Genomic DNA, 20,516 nt, shown 5'->3' with positions numbered 1-20,516 from the left:
TCTTCAGAAACTTAATTACTTTTTATGATGAAACATGTAAAAAATATTTCAAATATATTTCCACTTAGGATAAAGTAATAAAATGTAATAAAGTGACAAATTTTACATAATTATGAATAAGGACAATTGTTTGAAAGAGTATTTTTTTTTAATCTTATTAATTTCTTGAATAAGAATTCAATGTCAAAATGACTTCCCTTTTCATATTTTTCTTTTTTGAAGAAGAATTGTTTCTGAAGGAAACTTTTTTCTTTTATATTGATCATTTACAAATTACAATTATTATAGTATTTGTCTTATATACAATTATATCCTACAAATCGTTGTCCATTAGAAATCCTATATTAACACTCTATACTAAAAATACAGGATATGTACATAACATATCTTTTATACTGTGAGTAATTTTCCAGAACACCAAGGACACGGGTGGTAATTTGGCTCAAAAAAGCAGGAATCCTTACAATCCTTTATTTCTGTTAAAACATCTAGAAGTTCTGAAACACTTTGGTTGTCTGTTTGTGACACTATTGCTTCTTTCTTTCTTTCCGTAGCTACAAAATCATTAGAGTTCACCTCTGAAAAAAAATTTTTTGTATATTATAAAATCTAATATTTTATTATTATTGAAGATTATGATTTTCTTAAACATAGTAACTTGGGTGTCTAATACATTCTTAATTGCCTTTTCATCATAATTCTATTTACCTTAATGATATCAGAAATCAATTTATATGATTTTACAAAATATTTTTTCAATGTAATTACATTTTAATAAAATTTAAGCTTTAATTTATACCTGTCTGAATTAGATATTCCGTACCATTCGAATGAATATATTCGTTTCTAAGAAAATCACCGACCAAAATCTTCAATTTATGTAATTGTTCTTGTTGTTGATTTCTTTGTTCAAGCAATTGTCGAAATACATGTTCTCTTTCTCTTGCTCTACTTTGAAGAACTGCTCTTTGTTTTTGATATAATGTTATATATTCTCCTAAAAAATAAATTTCTTGAATATAAAGTTAAAGTAATTATTGGATTCACTAAAAAGCTACAAAAAGATTTAATATATTATTATATATAATATTATATCATAATATGATAATACTAAGTACTTGTACTCTCTGAATGCTTGTACCTATTGTTTCTGTTTCACTTTGAAGTTGCAAAACAAGATGCTCAAGTTTCTGTTTCTCTTCTGTAAGTTCAGCAACTCGTTCCATTGTTTGTTTAAATCTCTGTTCAAGTTGTTTCATGGGTTCTGATACTACAATATCACTTTCCTCTGATTTTTCCAGATGTGCCCTTTCTTTCTGATTCGATTCATTATTGACACTTACTGCACTTAAATCATTTTCAGAAAAAATTCTGTTTTGATTTTTTTCTTTTAATTTCTTTATAAGTCCCTGCTTCTCTTTTTCTAGCTTTTCTATAGTAATCTAAGACAAAAATGAAAACTCATTTAGTATCAGTAATTCTGAAGGCAATATATAGAATGTTCTATTGTAAAATAATAAAATAATAAAATAATATTAATATTAAAATAGTGGGAAGTAATAATAAATAATTCACTAACAAATTTTTGAATTTTTCTACTAAATGATATATTTTGATGAAGTATGAAATAAATAAATAGTTACCAAGGCATTTTGAAGTTCTTGTTGAAAAGTATCAGCATGATGTGATTGTGCTTGATAATGTTGTATTTGATCAGCTATCTGAGCACTTTGAAGCCTTTCTTTTTCAAGTTCTCCGAGAATAACCTCCTTTTCTTTCAGTTTTTCTTTTAATTCTCCTAATTCAGTTTCAACATTATTTAGCCGAGCATTTAGTTTGCGTCCAATGGAACGCTCTGCTTGAAGTTGTTCTGTTAAGTCCAACTTTGCATTGCTCTTAAAAATCATGTTAAAGACTTGTATCATTTATTTAACTTTACTTGAAAATTTGTAACAACGTACAATCATTAAATACACATTCGAAGATTCAATTAAGATTTTAATTATAAACATACACTTACAAGAGAAACAAAAGCATTCTCCATGTCAGTCAACTGTTCTTTTAATTGTCTATTTTGATGAACTGCTCTGGATGCTCCTAGTTGTTCACTTTCAAGAGCATTAGCTAATTTTGTTACTTCAGCTTCTTGATTATTTGCTTCGCGCAAATCGTTTACTTCTTTTGTTAACATTTCAATGTGTGAATCCTAGATATATAAAATTCACTTCTAATTAAACTCAGTAATATTTGCAAGTTTTATAGCTGTTATTGATTATAAATAAGTTACTATACTTAACTATAAATAACATTTTGTATAATTTACATTAGATTTAGAATACTAAAACAATGAAAATCACTATAAAAAGAACTTACTTTTTCAGAAAGTGTAATATGGAGCCTTTCTTGCTCTAGTGTAAGTTCATCTATATTTTTCAACAGATTATCTATTTGTTCCTTACGATCTCGTAAAGGCAATAAATTCTCTAATTTTTCTCTTTCTTGTTGTAACTGTTGCTCAAATTCTGATAGTCTTTGCACATAACTTTGTTCTCTTAATTGTAAGTTTTCTATAGTTTTCTTTTGTGTTTGTACCTATAAAAAAAAGTTAAATTATTCATGACAGATTATTTATTAATAAAATAAATTTATGTAGAATTTTTGTTATTTCTTTTTTTCATAGAAGTTTATTTATGTTTGTATTAAAATACAAACATGTTCTACTTTCAAATTTTGTTATTTTCTTTGCTTTCTAAAATCTTTATGAATAAAGTATAATATACCTCATCTAACAATTTAGCTTGTTGTATATCTAATTGTTTGACATAATTTTGATATTGTTTATTGGCTTCATCCTTTTCAGTACTAACAGCTCTTAGAGATTCCTTGGTTTGTATTAATTCCTGTTCTAAAAGAGCTCCTGCATGTCTTTCTTCTTCTGTTGACGTAGCACCTTTCATCTACAGTAATAAAAGAAATTAAAATTACACAAACTTTTTATTAATAATATGTATATATTTACCTGTTGTATTCTTAATTCACTTAATGAAAGTAGTGCTGTCTTCTCATGGAGTTCTTGTTGAACAGCAATTAATTCCGTTTTTTTCAGATTTAATTTCTGTTTCAATTCTGATGCCTCTAAATTTAAATCTTCCTTTTCTTTTTTTAATTCAAAGAATCTTTTTTCAAGAGAATCATAATCATTTTGCAATTGATGACAATTTTTTCGTATTTCTTCATTATTACTTTTTAAAGCTGCAGTTTCTTTTTCTAATTCAATTACACGAACTTGTGAATGTTTAAACTTTCCCATTATTTCTTCTATCTCACCTGAAAAATGTTTATTAGTTCAAAATTTTGTATGATGTGAAATTAATAACTGTGTAAGAAGTTTCATAAAATTTAAAAACAAACCTGAACTTTGTCTAGTACTTTGTTGAGCCTGATTAAGAGCAGCAATAAGCTCCGCCTTTTCTGCTATTAGGATTCCAGTTGTCTGAGTATGAATTTGAAGCTGTTCTTTTAGAGGATTTATTTCACGCGCTAATTGCGCCTGAAATTCTACCTCATTTGCATTTAATTTAGCTTCTAAGTCTACAACTCTGCTACGCTGATTAATTGATTAAAAAATGTTTTTAAAAATAAATTGTACTTGAAGAAATATTAATGTCATAATTAAAATCATAAAGTTCGTTAATTTAAATTACGAACGTTAAATTTTTGCAATTTTTTAAAAACGTATGCAATGTATATACTTACAGAGTTACTAAGTTCTAAGTGTAATTCATTTACAATCTTCTTCTGCTCTTCCAAACAGGAACTTAAAAACTGATTACGATACATCAAATCGCAGTCCAAAGTTGTATCTATATGTTCTGAATCACTTGTCAAAACATCTGCAACTGCAGAAGCCATTTCCAAAAGATGTTCTTTTTGTACTTTTGGAAAATCATTTAATTCCACTTTTTTTTCAATATCTGTTGTTAAATTAATCTCCTGCATTTCTTGTATGGGTTTCGTGGTCTTTGTTACAGAATTCTGTAATTCTTCACAATTTACTGTATTTTCTGTATCTATTATTAAATTTGTGTATATCGTTTCATTCCTTTGGAAATCTTGACCAACAATATTTATGTTACTTTCAGTTGTTTGTAATGTGGGTGTATTATTTACAACTTCAAAATCTGATTTATTAATTTCTACATTTTGACACTACAAAATTAACCAGAAATATTAATTTACCTATTTCTTAAACGAATTATTAGCATCTAAACATTAATGTTTGCATTGACTCACATTTATACTGCAGCTAATAATCTAAACTTGAAATTTAAAGTATAATTGACAAATAAGCATTTCATTTACCTGCGAGGACAATGAATCCATTAATTGGTGTTTTTGTTTTGTAGAACTATCCTGCATCATTTTGCTCAATTGAAATTCTCTGAGCTAAAAGGGTGAGACAATTCATAAAACACAAGTAATTAACATATCAAACATATCTAATATTAATATTAAGAAACATGTATTAAAAGGTGTAAATTGTTCCTATTAATTAAATAATTTCAATGATTGATAAATAACTATAATAGAATAAATAAAGATGTTTGACAGTTAATATAACCTACAAATTTGATAAAATACAAAATCTATAAATATAGAAACAAAAATACTCTTTCCTTTTATGATTGATGCATGAAAACTTTATTTAAATAACATGTTTAACATATGAACTTTTTATAAGTTTTAATCGGTATATAAATATCTACGTAGCTGTCAATACTTCAAGAAAGTGATACCTTCTTCTTAGCAGCCACTAACTTTTCAGTTTTACTTAAATTCATTTTCAAGTGTGACACAAAAACTAATAAATGAAGTCCTCGATTACGTTTTAGCACAAGTATTTACATCATCATAATTAAAAATATTGTATTATTTAAGATCGAGGTTATCTCATGCCTAATGAAGTTTCTCCTATCCATTGATTAAATTATTTATTTAGATGAGTACTAGTAAAGAAATTGTGAATTACGCCATCTACCAAAATTTCCTTAAATTATAAGTGTCAAGTAAGAACGTAATATGCATATATTCGAGAAACTATATTTATGCAAGTATATAAATTGTAACATAGCAATACATAAGATTCATAAGCTAATTAGTAAAAATATTATAGTTTATCCTACAAACGATAAGTAAATTTAACAAGATAACGTGTATGTACACAAGCCATGTAGCAGAAGACGATTTCCCAAGAATATACAGATCAATAAAATTTATACAAATTACTATTTATGTACGTAATCAGTAATATTATTGGTTCTTATTTAAGGCTATGATTTTGTAACAATTCAGTAATCGAAGCTTTGCTACAGGTTTTCAAATTATATGTCACGTTTCTTATATTGAATCTGCAATAATTTGAAATGATGTGTTGATATAGCAAACTGCCTCGAACCAATAAAACTTTGGTTATTGATCAATTTAGTTTACATCGAAATCACAATTTTATACAACCGATGATTTTTACTTATACTACATATTATATCCTGCTACATAATTTTATGTTTTATGTATAAGAAATATAAAATTAGAGTTTAAGACTAATTTTAATAAAATTTGAAAATATTGTTTCTGAATTACTAAAATAAAGAAATTTTTTTTTATACGATTAGCAATAGAATACCCTAGTAAATAGGAATATTTCAATCCATTCTGTTGATTATGTTAAGACGTGTGCATGATTGTAAATTGGGTGGATGAAAACGTAAAATTGTAGTTACTCAGCGAACTTCTCTGTTTGTGTAAAAAAAGGTTAAGCCAAAGGTAAATGAAAAGGTTTATTATTGAAATTATTTTCTACTACTATAATTTTTGTATATAATGAATTTTATATTAGACACAGAAAAGTATTAAATATTTCTGATTGTAAGAATTGATTGTACGAAGTTACTTGAATAATGAAATTAGTTATTAAACTTTTTTGTAGAAATAAATTCTGCAATGTTCCTAGGTTCCATGTATTTAATCTGTACAATATTTATCGTTAACATTAAGTAACTTATAAAATTATTTGATTAAAGAATCATCAAATATATTAAGTATATCAATTATTGTATAATCTATGTAATTATTGTATTAATCTTATCAATTATTGTATCAAATCACAATATTTTTATTTTAAGTATATCTTTCTGCATAAAACTCAGGATGATGTGTGTATGTATAAAGATTTAATTTTTTCAGAGTACACGAAATGGAAGTACCTTCATCCAAAAATCCTGAAGCTATGGATGTTGAAATAATTTCTCCAAAAGGTCAAAATGGTGATGGGGATATCAGTGATAAAAAAGATATTGAACTTCAAACAATTCATGATATTCGTGAACATGCACGTCAAATAGAGAAAGCTGTACAAAGTAAAGAGCCCCGCTTCATTTTAAGAGCCTTGCGTACATTGCCTAGTATACGTCGCAAGTTAAACTCTAATGTCTTACGTGGTGTAATTCTGAGTTTTTATTCAAAACCATGCACAGAACGTGATGCATTATTGTGGTGGTTAGAAAAAACTACAGAACTAGGAGAAACACAGAAATTTCGTGCAGCCGTCATAAGTCCATTGCCAGAAATTGATGCTTACATTCATTTATTAGTTCTTGTGCATTTAATTGATATTGGTGCATATGAAGCAACCATTCAATGTTCTGAGGCATTATTAGGAAAAATTATTGCACAAAATAGGCGTACAATTGATTTGATTGCTGCAAAATGTTATTTTTATTATTCAAGAGCATATGAACTAGTGAATAGATTGGACAAAATTCGTGGATTATTGCATTTGAGATTAAGAACGGCAACACTGAGGAATGACTTTGAAGGACAGGCAGTATTGATTAACTGTTTATTGAGAAATTATTTACATTATAATTTGTATGATCAAGCAGACAAGCTTGTACTTAAATCAACGTTCCCAGAATCTGCCAGTAATAATGAATGGGCTAGATTTTTGTATTACTTAGGACGTATTAAGGCAGCCAGATTAGAATACTCTGCTGCACACAAGTATTTAGTACAGGTAAGTTAGAATTTTAATAGTATTTTATTTATTTTTACGATCATGAAATCTTTTATTAGCTTATTTTGTCAATGCTGCTTATTTTCTAGGCTCTCAGAAAAGCACCACAAATCACTGCAGTAGGTTTCCGCCAAACAGTTCAGAAACTAGCTGTGGCGGTGGATCTTCTTCTTGGTGATATCCCTGAACGTCAAACGTTTCGACAAGCAGCTTTGCGTCGTGCATTAGCTCCATATTTCCAATTAACACAAGCTGTGCGTTTAGGAAATCTCCAACGGTTTGGAGAAGTTTTAGAAAACTTTGGTCCACAATTTAGAGCAGATCATACATTCACTTTAATCCTCAGAATTAGGCATAATGTTATTAAAACTGGAATTAGATCAATTGGACTATCCTATTCCAGAATTTCTCCTGCAGACATTGCAAAGAAATTAGGCTTAGATTCCAGTATTGATGCCGAGTTCATTGTTGCTAAAGCTGTTAGAGACTGTGTAATTGAGGCTACATTAGAACCAGAGAATGGATACATGCGTAGCAAAGAAACTACGGATATTTATTGTACAAAAGAACCATTGCTTGCGTTTCATCAAAGAATTACTTTTTGCTTAGATTTACATAATCAGAGTGTCAAAGCCATGAGATACCCTCCGAAATCATATGGAAAGGATCTTGAATCGGCAGAGGAACGTAGAGAAAGGGAGCAACAGGATTTGGAACTTGCAAAAGAAATGGCAGAGGAAGATGATGATGGATTTCCTTAGGCTATTTATTTTTTGGATATATTTAATTAATAAAGCAATTCATGAAGAAAGTTAATGTTAAATTTTCCTATACATCGTAATTAAAAATATTGTGTTATTTAGGATCGAGGTTATCTCATGCCTAATGATGTTTCTCCTATCCTTTGATTAAATTATTAATTTAGATGAGAACTAGTGAAGAAATTGTGAATTGCGCCATCTACCAAAACTTTCCTAATTTATGAGAACTGTCAAATAAAAATATAATATGCTTGTATTCGAGAAACTATATTTGTGCAAGTTATACTTTTAAATAGTAACATAGTGATAAATAATATTCATAAAAAAATTACAGTTTATTCTACCGATGATGAGTAAATCTAATCAGAACACACTTGACTACGCAGGCTATATAGCAAAATACTATTTCCCGAGTACATACAAATCAGTAAAATTGATCAAGGTACTATTTATGTACGTATAGACTAATTGTTGATTGTACGTACTGAAGTCTGTGCTGTGTAATAATTATTTAATAGAAGCTTGGCTATAGCTTTTTCAAATTTTACGTCTGTTTTGTGTATTTTAATTTATCATGCCTTGGATCTACGATAATCTGAAATAATGTGTCGATGTAACAGACTGCATTGGACCAATAAAACATTAGTTGTACGATAAGTTTTGTTTGTATAAAACTTATAACTTTTATTTATATAAAACTATAATAATTTTAGGAAATCGATAATTTTCATTTATCATATATATTATCTCATGCTATATAATTTTACGTTTTATCTATAAGAAATACAAAATTAAAGAGATTGAAACTACTTTTAATACAATTTGAAAATATTGTTTCTGAATTACTAAAATAAAGAAATTCCTTTTTATACGATTAGCAATGGAATACCCTAGTAAATAGGAATATTTCAATCCTTTCTGTTGATTATGTTAAGTCGTGTGCATGATTGTGAATTGGTTGGATGAAAACGTAAAATTGTAGTTATTCAGAGAACTTCTGTTTGTGTAAAAAAAAGTTTAAACCAAAGGTAAATGTTCACTATTGAAATTATTTTCTACTACTATAATTTTTGTACATAATGAATTTTATATTAGACACAGAAAAGTATTAAATATTTCTGATTGTAAGAAGTTACTTGAATAATGAAATTAGTTATTAAACTTTTTTGTAGAAATAAATTCTGCAATGTTCCTAGGTTCCATGTATTTAATCTGTACAATATTTATCGTTAACATTAAGTAACTTGTAAAATTATTCGATTAAAGAATCATCAAATATATTAAGTACTATAATGTACGCTTCCTATAAAACTAAAAAATGTATTGGAAGTACTACTGTTCAATACAAAATGAAATTTAAGCTCATACTAGTTACTGTCGTCTTTGCTACAAAATCTTATCAATTACTATATCAAATCACAATATTTTTATTTTAAGTATATCTTTCTGCATAAAACTCAGGACGATGTATGTATGTATAAAGATTTAATTTCTTCAGAGCAGACGAAATGGAAGTACCTTCGTCCAAAAATCCTGAAGCCATGGATGTTGAAATAATTTCTCCAAAAGGTCAAAATGGTGATGGGGATATCAGTGATAAAAAAGATATTGAACTTCAAACAATTCATGATATTCGTGAACATGCACGTCAAATAGAGAAAGCTGTACAAAGTAAAGAGCCCCGCTTCATTTTAAGAGCCTTGCGTACATTGCCTAGTATACGTCGCAAGTTAAACTCTAATGTTTTACACGGAGTAATATTGAGTTTTTATTCAAAACCATGCACAGAACGTGATACATTATTAATGTGGTTAAAAAAAACTACAGAACTAGGAGAAACACAGAAATTTCGTGCTTCCACCATAAGTCCATTACCAGAAATTGATGCTTACATTCATTTATTAGTTCTTGTGCATTTAATTGATATTGGTGCATATGAAGCAACCATTCAATGTTCTGAGGCATTATTAGGAAAAATTATTGCACAAAATAGGCGTACAATTGATTTGATTGCTGCAAAATGTTATTTTTATTATTCAAGAGCATATGAACTAGTGGATAGATTGGACGAAATTCGTGGATTATTGCATTTGAGATTAAGAACGGCAACACTGAGGAATGACTTTGAAGGACAGGCAGTATTGATTAACTGTTTATTGAGAAATTATTTACATTATAATTTGTATGATCAAGCAGACAAGCTTGTACTTAAATCAACGTTCCCAGAATCTGCCAGTAATAATGAATGGGCTAGATTTTTGTATTACTTAGGACGTATTAAGGCAGCCAGATTAGAATACTCTGCTGCACACAAGTATTTAGTACAGGTAAGTTAGATTTTTAATAGTATTTTATTTATTTTTACGATCATGAAATCATTTATTAGCTTATTTTGTCAATGCTGCTTATTTTGTAGGCTCTCAGAAAGGCACCACAAAGCACTGCAGTAGGTTTCCGCCAAACAGTTCAGAAACTAGCTGTGGCGGTGGATCTTCTTCTTGGTGATATCCCTGAACGTCAAACGTTTCGACAAGCAGCTTTGCGTCATGCTTTAGCTCCATATTTCCAATTAACACAAGCTGTGCGTTTAGGAAATCTCCAACGGTTTGGAGAAGTTTTAGAAAACTTTGGTCCACAATTTAGAGCAGATCATACATTCACTTTAATCCTCAGATTAAGACATAATGTTATTAAAACTGGAATTAGATCAATTGGATTATCTTATTCCAGAATTTCTCCTGCAGACATTGCAAAGAAATTAGGCTTAGATTCCAGTATTGATGCCGAGTTCATTGTTGCTAAAGCTGTTAGAGACTGTGTAATTGAGGCTACATTAGAACCAGAGAATGGATACATGCGTAGCAAAGAAACTACGGATATTTATTGTACAAAAGAACCATTGCTTGCGTTTCATCAAAGAATTACTTTTTGCTTAGATTTACATAATCAGAGTGTCAAAGCCATGAGATACCCTCCGAAATCATATGGAAAGGATCTTGAATCGGCAGAGGAACGTAGAGAAAGGGAGCAACAGGATTTGGAACTTGCAAAAGAAATGGCAGAGGAAGATGATGATGGATTTCCTTAGGCTATTTATTTTTTGGATATATTTAATTAATAAAGCAATTCATGAAGAAAGTTAATGTTAAACTTTCTTATACTTAATATTAGATATGAAGGATAATTGGTTTTAATACAGCATATTTTAAAATACACTCAATATGGAGGAATTTTTTTTTAATACATTTTTTTAATAAAGAAGTTAATTTGTTGTAAATATTTCTTCAAATTTTTCGATCAGAATTTCTAGAATGTAGATATGTCATTTATAATGTTCAGTGATGTAATATTTATCACTGTATATAATTATAACATACAACAGAATATTTTGTTTGTTCATTATAATTAAATACTTGTAATTCTAAAATTTTTAATAATTTTTTAATGAAAATGGTAATATATATATATATTACAATGCTGTAATATTTAATGTTAAAAATATGAAGATCACAAATGTTTTACACTTAATGAAATTGTAATAATACATTATAATAAATTTACAACAGGCTTTGAATCATTCGGTAACTATGCAATTAGTATACAAATTCTAGGAGCCATTTTATACTTGAAATTTAATTATTTTTTGTATCAATCAAGTGGTAATGATCAGTTATCTTTAAAGATCCAGCAATCACAAAATTAAATTTTTCGAAAATTTTACATAGAAGTAAGACATAAGATACTTTTGAGCATATATAAATACAATAATAGTATGAGCCTTGAAACCTCATATTCTTCAAGTATAACTATTTTACAAACAAATTTGCTTAGTTAAAAAATATTAAAGTCGTTCTTTGAAAAAAACTTGGAACGATTTAAAATTGATCTTTTAAATTAATTCTCTAGGAAACATAAAAAATATTATTTATTAAGATTTTTAATATTTTTCTATGAAAAAATTTATATCAAATCAATTTCGGTATGTGTACTTCTCCCAACATTGACTCGTGTATATCGAGGTCTCTTTCAAGAAAATACTTTTTTACAAGAAGAATAGAATTTTTGAGGCTACAAATTGGAGAATAAAAGACAAACAATTAGAATCTTTTCTTACACGAATATTTACATGATTATACCTTCATAAATAAAATTCATCTGCAACTACATATCTGCAATGAATTATTCAGTTACATTTACTATAATACAATCAATATACAATATTTTTACTGTACAGGATTCCTTCCTCTGTTTTCATTTTTACAATTTTAATAAAAAAACATGTAAAACTTTAGTAGGAGATGCAGCCTTTCAATCATTTAATTATGCTAGTAAAGAATTTATAGTAGGAAAAATGAATCCATTATTACCAGTATAAAATTGTTCAAATATTAAGGATAGATTGATAAAAATCTTTGGTCATGGAATACTGCTGTCTTTTGGAAATTTGTGTGTTTCTTCTGATCGTCAGACTGAAAAAAACAATCTTTAACGAATTCAAAACAATAAATAGACTGCTTAATAAGTTAATTAAGAGGATATTACATAACACTAACATTAAAATTTGTTAACTAAAACAGGATTTAAAATTAAATACAGTTTTATTCAAAATTGAGCCCTCTTACCTTGTCTCACTTTAAATATGTGATAAATTGTTAGACAAAATAAAAAGAGTCCTCTGTCAACTAATGTTTGAACAGCATGTCCTCTAACAGTTATGTTTGGCCTCAGGAATTCATTTCTTCTATCATCATTGATGTTGACATCACGATAACCATGATGTATTTTTCCAAAACAAAGAAGATTCATATTCCTGTGAATTTCCTTACAGTCATAATCTTCAAAACCATCACATTGGCATGTATTCAATTTTGCAGCTTTTTCTTGCCGTGTAAGAATACTTATTGAATTTCTACACCTAAAATGTTATTCTTATTATTTCATATTAAATAATTTATAAATTAAATTAGTTTATAGCATTAGAAATAAAAATATAATTATTTAAAATCTTTTCAACGGAATATATTTTTTAGAAATTATTTGATTTTTATTTTCAAATAGATGAAGTTTATTAGGATTTGTTTCTGTAAAATTTTTAATTCTGTCAAAATGATTAAAGAAAAGAATTATTTACCGCCTAGTACATTTTCGTCCTTGAAACATACTCTTGCAGAACTTATTATAATATTTAAGAGCAGTTTGACAGAGCGCATCGGCGTTACAAATCCAGGTTGCAATTCTGCAAGACACTCTTGTTCTATTCATTGCCATTGTCACGGAAGATCTGCAGATTTCTACTCTTTGTTTTGATTGTAAACATAAATTATCCTCACATTCGCACTAAATAACAATACATTTTTATTATTCTTCGGAGTAACTGTTGTAATTTAAACTAATTAAAAATATTTGTTCTTTTTATAAAATTTAAATTAGCAATATCTTATTATAAAATATTTAAATTGGTGTTTGCTTAAAAAAATGACGCATATGCTTGAATAAAAGAAAATGTAATAAAATAAATAAATGCTATGTACTGTCATCAATTCTTTGCCTTCATCGGTGCTAGTAAGAGCAATGAGGGCATGTTGGCAAGTCTCAGAACAATCGTTGCTTTGGAGAACGGGCGCACAGCCCGTAAAATAATGTTGCAAAGCAGTACCACAGCCTGTTCTGTAAGCGCACCTTAGTTTTGCTTCTTCGCACCTGATTATTGAACTTTTAGCTGTATTGAATATTATTGTACTAATCAATACCATATCCATTAGGATTATGGCCGATCGATCCAACCAGCGTGACATCCTTCTAAAACATCGCCAAAATAATTACATCAATGAAAATTTTCGTAACATATAACTAGATTACAACGATTAACGTTGTAATGTAAATCAAACAAAATTATCTAATCTTCAAATATCAAACACGTTAAGAGCAATTTGTAAAACTACTTTTAAACACATAAAAATGAATAAATCTCGAAACAGCTTTTTATATTTGAGATTTTTCAATAAGAATTTTTGTAGGTTTTAATTTAAAGAAGTTTTTTAATTTTTCTATTTTTCAAATTTTTCAAAAGAATTTTAAGCATTTTCCTAATTTTTATTTCATAATAAAAAAATCACAATTAAACAATTTTAGTTTCTTTCTGTAGTAAACGATTTATAAAAGTGATATTCAAATTTAAATGCTTTTAATATATTGTTATATTTTTTTTCTTTCATATACTGCAAGAAACCATAGTATTCTTGAGTGATGTACATGATGTGAGAAAAATTCGTCTTCTCGTTAATAAAATATGTTTCCACGGTAGTAATGCTATTAGTCATTAGTTTATACATAATGAAGTTCTGATTAATAGTGAAATAATTGTTTTCAAAAATTTTGATAACTAAATCTATATTCTTCCTAGCTCTATAGTAGACAGTTACTATTTTAACGTCTTAACGCGTTTAGTTGTACTTTTTCAGTAATTTAATGATATTAAGTTTATCAAGTATTTCAGAATGTTTTGTATATTATTACTTTAATATCGCTATATTTTATTTAATACTTGATTTGTTGTAATACAAATATTTTTAAAATGGATACAAAGAACGTTACTAATGTTCAAATTGACATTTTTGGAAATAATGATAATTTGACTCGTCTCGTTTATATTTGTTCATTCATAAATTATAATGCATGTAATTTCTATTTCGATTAGTAAAATAATACCATTTTATTTTCAAGACCTTTAAATAGTTTTAGTTAACACTTTAAAACGTTTTAATTACGTTTTAATGTGTACATAATTATACATAAAATTAACTAATAAAATTTTTGTTTGTTTACATGTTTTGGAACACGTGTCAACAGTTTGTATTGGACGATATAAATTGTAATTCAAACATTGTGTTATACTACGAAGTGCTTGCGGATTCATGTAACAGATGCCTGGTATAAGGGACATTCCATGATATTCTTAAAATAAATCGGTCTTCTGTCTGTCATTCTAGTTAATAGAAGGATTTTACATTCATATTTAGAGAATACAAATATCGTTAAAGTTTGTTACTTATTATGTATCCCAAAAAGCTACTTCTAAGTTTATAAAAGTTATTTAGTTTGAAAACATTGGAAATTCTTTATGTTAAAATTCACCTACTGTCTAATTTTAGAAATAGGTAAAGTAATCAATTCTTGATGTATTTTAAAAATTCTAATGGTTTTACAATTCTGTAATTTCAAAAAACGACGACTTTAAAACTTTATAGATATTGTAAAATTACACCTAGAATGTAATCGTTTCTATATTTCAAGTGCAAGAAGAGTACCGAGTATTAACTATATATTCAAGGGTGCTACATTTTCTTAAAATTTTCATGATTTTTACTCTCAGCCAAAAATCGTAATTGCATCAATGGACGGATGTTAGTTGTTCTGGTTGAAAACCTCCGTATGTCCATCGATACAAACAATTGTAATTGAACAACGAGAAAAGTGTGGCTCACGTCGTTAGAATTTCTACCAGAACAACGCAGCTCACCATTCTCCCAGTCTACTCTCTACTGCTCTCTACTGATACCAGTAAAAAAGCAAGGAAGAGGAAGAGAAGGGGGTGAAAGAGAGCACGTGCGCCAGTGCGCACACGATATAATGAGAGAAGGAGGGGGCAGATTCTACCTGAGAGCGCTTCATTGCCAGCGCTAGTGCCGATGCTGTTGCGCACCAGCCCCAAAATGGACCACCAAGACGTCGCAGACGTGGCAACGAGGGACAGATGGCCAGCCCTATAGACCGTCAGTGATCATCAACTTCACTTTGCTCTCAAGTTTAAATCTCATTTCGAATAAATACGAGGAATATTAAAACACTTAACAACAAAACTATTTTAGCTATCTTTTGTACTAGAATGTTTGGTTGGTGTTAACTGTACTAATCTCATCCGACGGCGTTAAGTTGGTGTCGAAACGGGAAGCTGTTTAGTTGCCGCAAAGGAACAATACCTAAACAAACACCGATTACAGAATACAAATACTTTCGAAATAAAGTATCGATTGATATTTGAATATATTATGTCGAGGTAGAGATGTTAGCTTTGTAAAAATGAAAGATATATTTATATTCTGTGTTAGGATTATAATATTCGACATGTAAGATATATTTAAATGGATATGTTAGAGGTAATGAACACATATATTGAAAAGGAAGTAAGGAATAATGTCAAATTTATAATAAATAAACCTACAATTTTTTACGAATGTCAATTAATTATAATTATGAGAGATGATAAATAATTTCTCACGAATAGATGAACGAGTTATTTTGGGAAAACAAATTATATTATACTTTCCATGAATGACGTATCGACCGCAATAATAACAGTTAATAAATACGTTTTATTATAATAGTATTCATGTTGTTTGTGAGAAGTAAATACAAAAGTTAGATATAGTTTCAAATATCAATCAGGAATCAGTAACCGCTCGTGAAAAATAAATTTGTTTATTTATTAAAAAAGCCCTCGCATAATTCATTTGCACATTATGTAATAAACAAGTTGTTAAATTTGCCGCGTGTACAATAAATTTCTTTTGAATGTCGAATTATTGGGACAGGAGTAGGAATTAGTAAATTTCATTTCTAAATATTTTCAACACAAATTGAAATAAACTTGGCTAATGTCGTTCAATAAATAATGAAAATTTTATTATGGAATATTAGTTAAAAGTCAAATTATTTAAATTCCATAATAATTTAATCGAGTAATTTGAATTATTCTTTAAAACAATGAATGCTAAGTAAGTGAAAACAATATTTATTTATAAAAATATTGCAACAATAATGTACAATCGTTGATCAAGATTATTGTAATTTATCAATATTTTTGTTTTCGGTATTATACATAATTTATCTAGCCAAAATATTTTTTACTCATTTTATATACATATACATATTTTTGATTACGAGAAAATTGCATAAAAATCAATCATAAAATAAACCTTACGAAGTTCGTAAGCAGAATTCTTAGCATATAGTATAAAATAATTTAAAATGTAAAATGTGTGTATAAATTTGTACAATTTGTTGTATCAATATGTCTACACATTAAAACTCTTCGCGTTACATATACTGACATGACTAAGAAACAAGAGATACAAATCAAAGGTTTAATATCAATCAATTAAAGTTGTACCACCAATTTAATTCAATTTATCTTAGTAACGCTTTCATTTTCCTTAAGTGTAACAAGTTGTTTTGGCAAAACACATATAACATCATAAACATTGAACGTTTCTACAGAACTATTTTTTAATAAATAACATGTAACAGTTAATACGTATATACTTTAAAAGAAATTATGTGTACTGGATCGGTAGATGTTATTATACTTAATATTCGTTATCAAAATATTAATAGTTTTCTTTCATTTTTAACATTATTTGTTTTATGTTTTTATCGAACCAAACATTTCATTTTTATTGTACAGATAAGTTGAAGTTTTAACGCACTGTATTTAAATATATTATTTGTATTACAAGTTTTTTTTTTATTCAGTAAATAAAATGTACACCGTTGATATGTATACATCTAAACAACTACTGAAACGTCGCATCTATAAATTTTTTCGAGGTACAAAAATAATATCGTTTGTTAGATTTAATAGCAGGGATTTCTGATACAAACCTTGTGAACAATTACATTGTTCTAATAGCCGAAAGATATGAAGTTTAAGATTCCAGGTGCAAGCTAACCACCAATGAAAACTGCGATTCCGTGTTAAGAATTATAACACTGTGGAAGAAGAGAAGAAAAGAGAAACTTATTCACGAGCGCACGGTCACCGAGACACTAGATTGAGTTGTGACGGCCTGCCCCGCTTCATCGAGAAGTTGCGCGCGCCGCTCTTCTTCCCCTACCACCAGCCACTGGCCCGGACCGGAGGACTACTGATAGATTCAAGTTATGATCAAAACTAGAAATTTAAAAAAATTTCTTTATATTTCACATTCATATTATATACATAACTGTATTATACATTCAATAATGTTAATCAATAATATAAAGTCTTTTACAAGAACAATCTATTTGTAAAACATTATTTTTTATTACTTTCAAATAGCTTTATTTTTAAAATAAAAACTAAAAGGTGTATATAAAGACATATACATACATATCATAAAAGAGTGCTTCTTATAGATTGCACTTGATTATTTCGTATATATTTAATTACATGTCACACTTAATTTGTTAAAGTATTTTTTTAAACAATAATAAAATAATCTTAAATCGATATTTTCCAATAACTTTGTAGTTTTTAATTAATTTTGTTGAATTGTTCAGTTGTTCTTGTTTTTATCACGAACACGTTTTACTGTCATCACTAGCTCTATCTTCCACCCACAGGGGTCCAAGGTGCCCCAACCTGCTTGGCTGATTGAGACACCAGCCTGGTTCCAACACTATCTCCTTCTTCCCCGTCCTCACCCGTACCCTTCTAACAGCGACGTCGAACAGTCCCGCATTTAGATGCGTTTCGTTCTTTCTTACGTTTCTCCTTCTTCCCGTGCCGGCTTTCCATTGGGCTCCCTTTCAGAGCCCTTACTACTTCTATTCCCTACCACGAGCATTCAGCTGGCTCCTGCGACTCTCAACTCAATTTCGCTTCTTCGACCGAGAAGCGGTGGATAGCGCAGAGGAGATTAGCTGTTGAGTACAAATTGAACCAGTTAATCGATTCTGCGGGGTGAGCGAGAGCACCGAAGGAAACGAAATAATTGCGAAACACGTTTCCATTTTGTTTACTTCTTAGTCGACACAGTGCTACCGAAAAGTATTTTTATCTTTTACTCATTTTTATTTGTTATTGTTAAGCGAAAGATTAAAGACATTGTCAGCTGCATATTTTATAGTTTTCATATAAGTATTATTTTCCAATCAAACAAATGAAAAAGAGATGAGAGGGAACATTTGTTTAAAAATTAACAAGTTGACAAGAACGTGTGTTTGGTTTGTTTAGGATATCCCAATAAATGCTTTCGGCTTCGTTTACTCGGGACTGATGTTTTATTGAAGATAAGTTTTATTGATCCTTAACGGTTTTTCATTTATTTACCGATTTACTTGCTAGTTTCTTTAACACTTTATAGATATGTGAAATAAAAAAAGTAGGTGAACCATATTCACTTCACATTTAATAAAATATACGAGGATTGAAATTTCAAACAGATTGTGTGATGATGGATGAAACTTAATTTCCTGTATTGCAGGAAATGTGATAAGAGATCTAGATCCACAAATTGTGATGAAGCACGGACGATCTAGACGATATAAAGGAAATAGATTGTTAGATACGAAGCAGAGATACACGAACGATAACTCACGTTTGCGTTAATACTTTGTTGATACAGAAGTACAAAAATATGAAAAATCGTTTGTTTAATTAATGACTTGAATATATCAATTATTTGGTTGATTCAAAATATGTATATATGTATATGTACATTATGTGACTCTTAAAGTATTAAATGTAGAAAATATTTTATAAATATTAGAAAATTTCCAGGAATTCGATGCTGCACAATATCTCTATATGTATATTCTACTGTCACATCTCTTAAAAATAATTAATTATCGAAGTTATACATACGCATGTAATAATGTTTGAATTTTTGTAATGTAATTGACATTTTATTTTGTAACAAATTGTTAATACATTGTTTTGCAAAATTTTTCCTCGTTATGACAAATTTAACGATATCATCCGTTTCTAATATTTACATGTTTTGATTCCAGATAGGTAAATATAATCCAAATTTAATTAAATACTTGCGAATATACGTTTCTGATTGAAGATAATCTACAGTAGATTGAATATATTAGAAATACAAATATATTTTACAAATTTTACGAATACCTAACTCGGACCAATATCTCAACTTTGTGAGCCGCGCACGAACGGTTAACATGGCTGTTTTTGCTCTCTCTCGCTCTGTGTTTCTCCTTCTTTCTCGCTGTCAGTTGCTCTCGATGGTCTTTTTGATCTTCTCGCAGCAATTGTTCCAAGCGAGAACCCGGTTGAGGCAATAACGACCGCAGGCCCAGCCTATCCTGTACCTTCTGACGTCTTAATAAAGCAATCGTCCGATTTCTTGAAACCCTCCTCCTTTCGCTCCAAGCCACGCTCCGCAGCTTTTTGAGAGGACGCCTCGTTTCGTCGTCGATCTTCGTTCAACACCATGATCTACACAATATTTTTATATGCTTTTCATATGTTAAAAACATTTAAATGAAACACTAAACGATAATTAATTTATGTAATTTAGAGAAGTCAATTAATTCGTTAACATAGTTAATATTAATGTTTCTTATAAGTCCTAGTATTCGAGGATGTTTATTTTTTATAATATCTTCAAAAAGACATTTTGAATTATGTTTTAATTTAAACAAAGCATAATGTTCCAATATTAGTAATGTTTAAATTATCTGTAGAAATATTGGAATATAAGAGTGCTATAAAAGTTTTGTTTCTGGATTCTGAGAAAAGAATGATTCGGATTTAGTCACACCGACGATTTTTTTGGAAAAGCTATTAACTTCAACTGAATGCCAGCTTAAAAGAGAATTCTATTTTAGCATTTTGTAAAAATTGATTTTTTCTTACATTTTCTAATATTAGAAAATAATAGTACGGTTTTGGAAATACATTT

The 20,516-nt window shown here is 28.7% G+C and overlaps 4 protein-coding genes across 10 annotated transcripts; 2 read left to right on the top strand and 2 right to left on the bottom strand.

Moving 5' to 3' along the window:
• Nucleotides 1–99: 99 nt before the first annotated feature.
• LOC143145387 (golgin subfamily A member 2) lies at nt 100–4,959 on the bottom strand. 3 transcript variants are annotated; one of them, XM_076308720.1, is made up of 12 exons: nt 4,797–4,959; nt 4,363–4,446; nt 3,757–4,209; nt 3,412–3,607; nt 3,020–3,327; nt 2,781–2,957; nt 2,374–2,592; nt 2,021–2,206; nt 1,644–1,895; nt 1,142–1,442; nt 824–997; nt 100–578 (listed from the first exon to the last, which is right to left on the bottom strand). In XM_076308720.1, the coding sequence occupies exons 1-12, from the start codon at nt 4,839–4,841 to the stop codon at nt 391–393; spliced, it is 2,583 nt and encodes an 860-aa protein (XP_076164835.1). In that variant the 5' UTR covers nt 4,842–4,959; the 3' UTR covers nt 100–390. The 3 variants fall into 3 exon arrangements, with proteins under 3 accessions (XP_076164835.1, XP_076164836.1, XP_076164834.1); XM_076308721.1 differs by lacking the exon at nt 4,797–4,959 and adding an exon at nt 4,679–4,741 and having other exon boundaries at nt 102–578; nt 800–997; nt 4,363–4,448; XM_076308719.1 differs by having other exon boundaries at nt 103–578; nt 800–997.
• Nucleotides 4,960–5,706: 747 nt separating this feature from the next.
• Nucleotides 5,707–8,062, top strand: Rpn3 (regulatory particle non-ATPase 3). The gene is made up of 3 exons (XM_076309336.1): nt 5,707–5,823; nt 6,244–7,072; nt 7,162–8,062. The coding sequence occupies exons 2-3, from the start codon at nt 6,254–6,256 to the stop codon at nt 7,831–7,833; spliced, it is 1,491 nt and encodes a 496-aa protein (XP_076165451.1). The 5' UTR covers nt 5,707–5,823; nt 6,244–6,253; the 3' UTR covers nt 7,834–8,062.
• A 700-nt stretch (nt 8,063–8,762) lies between these two features.
• LOC143145843 (putative 26S proteasome non-ATPase regulatory subunit 3) lies at nt 8,763–11,155 on the top strand. Of its 2 annotated transcripts, none has more exons than XM_076309608.1 (3): nt 8,763–8,861; nt 9,332–10,160; nt 10,250–11,154. In XM_076309608.1, exons 2-3 carry the CDS (start codon nt 9,342–9,344, stop codon nt 10,919–10,921), a joined length of 1,491 nt encoding a protein of 496 aa, XP_076165723.1. In that variant the 5' UTR covers nt 8,763–8,861; nt 9,332–9,341; the 3' UTR covers nt 10,922–11,154. The 2 variants fall into 2 exon arrangements, with proteins under 2 accessions (XP_076165723.1, XP_076165724.1); XM_076309609.1 differs by having other exon boundaries at nt 8,768–8,861; nt 9,337–10,160; nt 10,250–11,155.
• Nucleotides 11,156–12,023: 868 nt separating this feature from the next.
• LOC143145541 (growth arrest-specific protein 1) lies at nt 12,024–17,633 on the bottom strand. 4 transcript variants are annotated; one of them, XM_076309016.1, is made up of 5 exons: nt 17,494–17,633; nt 13,365–13,632; nt 12,965–13,170; nt 12,456–12,748; nt 12,024–12,316 (listed from the first exon to the last, which is right to left on the bottom strand). In XM_076309016.1, the coding sequence occupies exons 2-5, from the start codon at nt 13,626–13,628 to the stop codon at nt 12,222–12,224; spliced, it is 858 nt and encodes a 285-aa protein (XP_076165131.1). In that variant the 5' UTR covers nt 13,629–13,632; nt 17,494–17,633; the 3' UTR covers nt 12,024–12,221. The 4 variants fall into 4 exon arrangements, with proteins under 4 accessions (XP_076165131.1, XP_076165134.1, XP_076165132.1 ...); XM_076309019.1 differs by having other exon boundaries at nt 12,024–12,302; XM_076309017.1 differs by lacking the exon at nt 17,494–17,633 and adding an exon at nt 15,318–15,347.
• Between the last annotated feature and the right edge of the window lie 2,883 nt (nt 17,634–20,516).

Source organism: Ptiloglossa arizonensis, chromosome 4, assembly GCF_051014685.1.
Source record: "Ptiloglossa arizonensis isolate GNS036 chromosome 4, iyPtiAriz1_principal, whole genome shotgun sequence".
NCBI lineage: Eukaryota > Metazoa > Arthropoda > Insecta > Hymenoptera > Colletidae > Ptiloglossa > Ptiloglossa arizonensis.
This window is presented reverse-complemented; position numbering and strand designations above follow the sequence as displayed.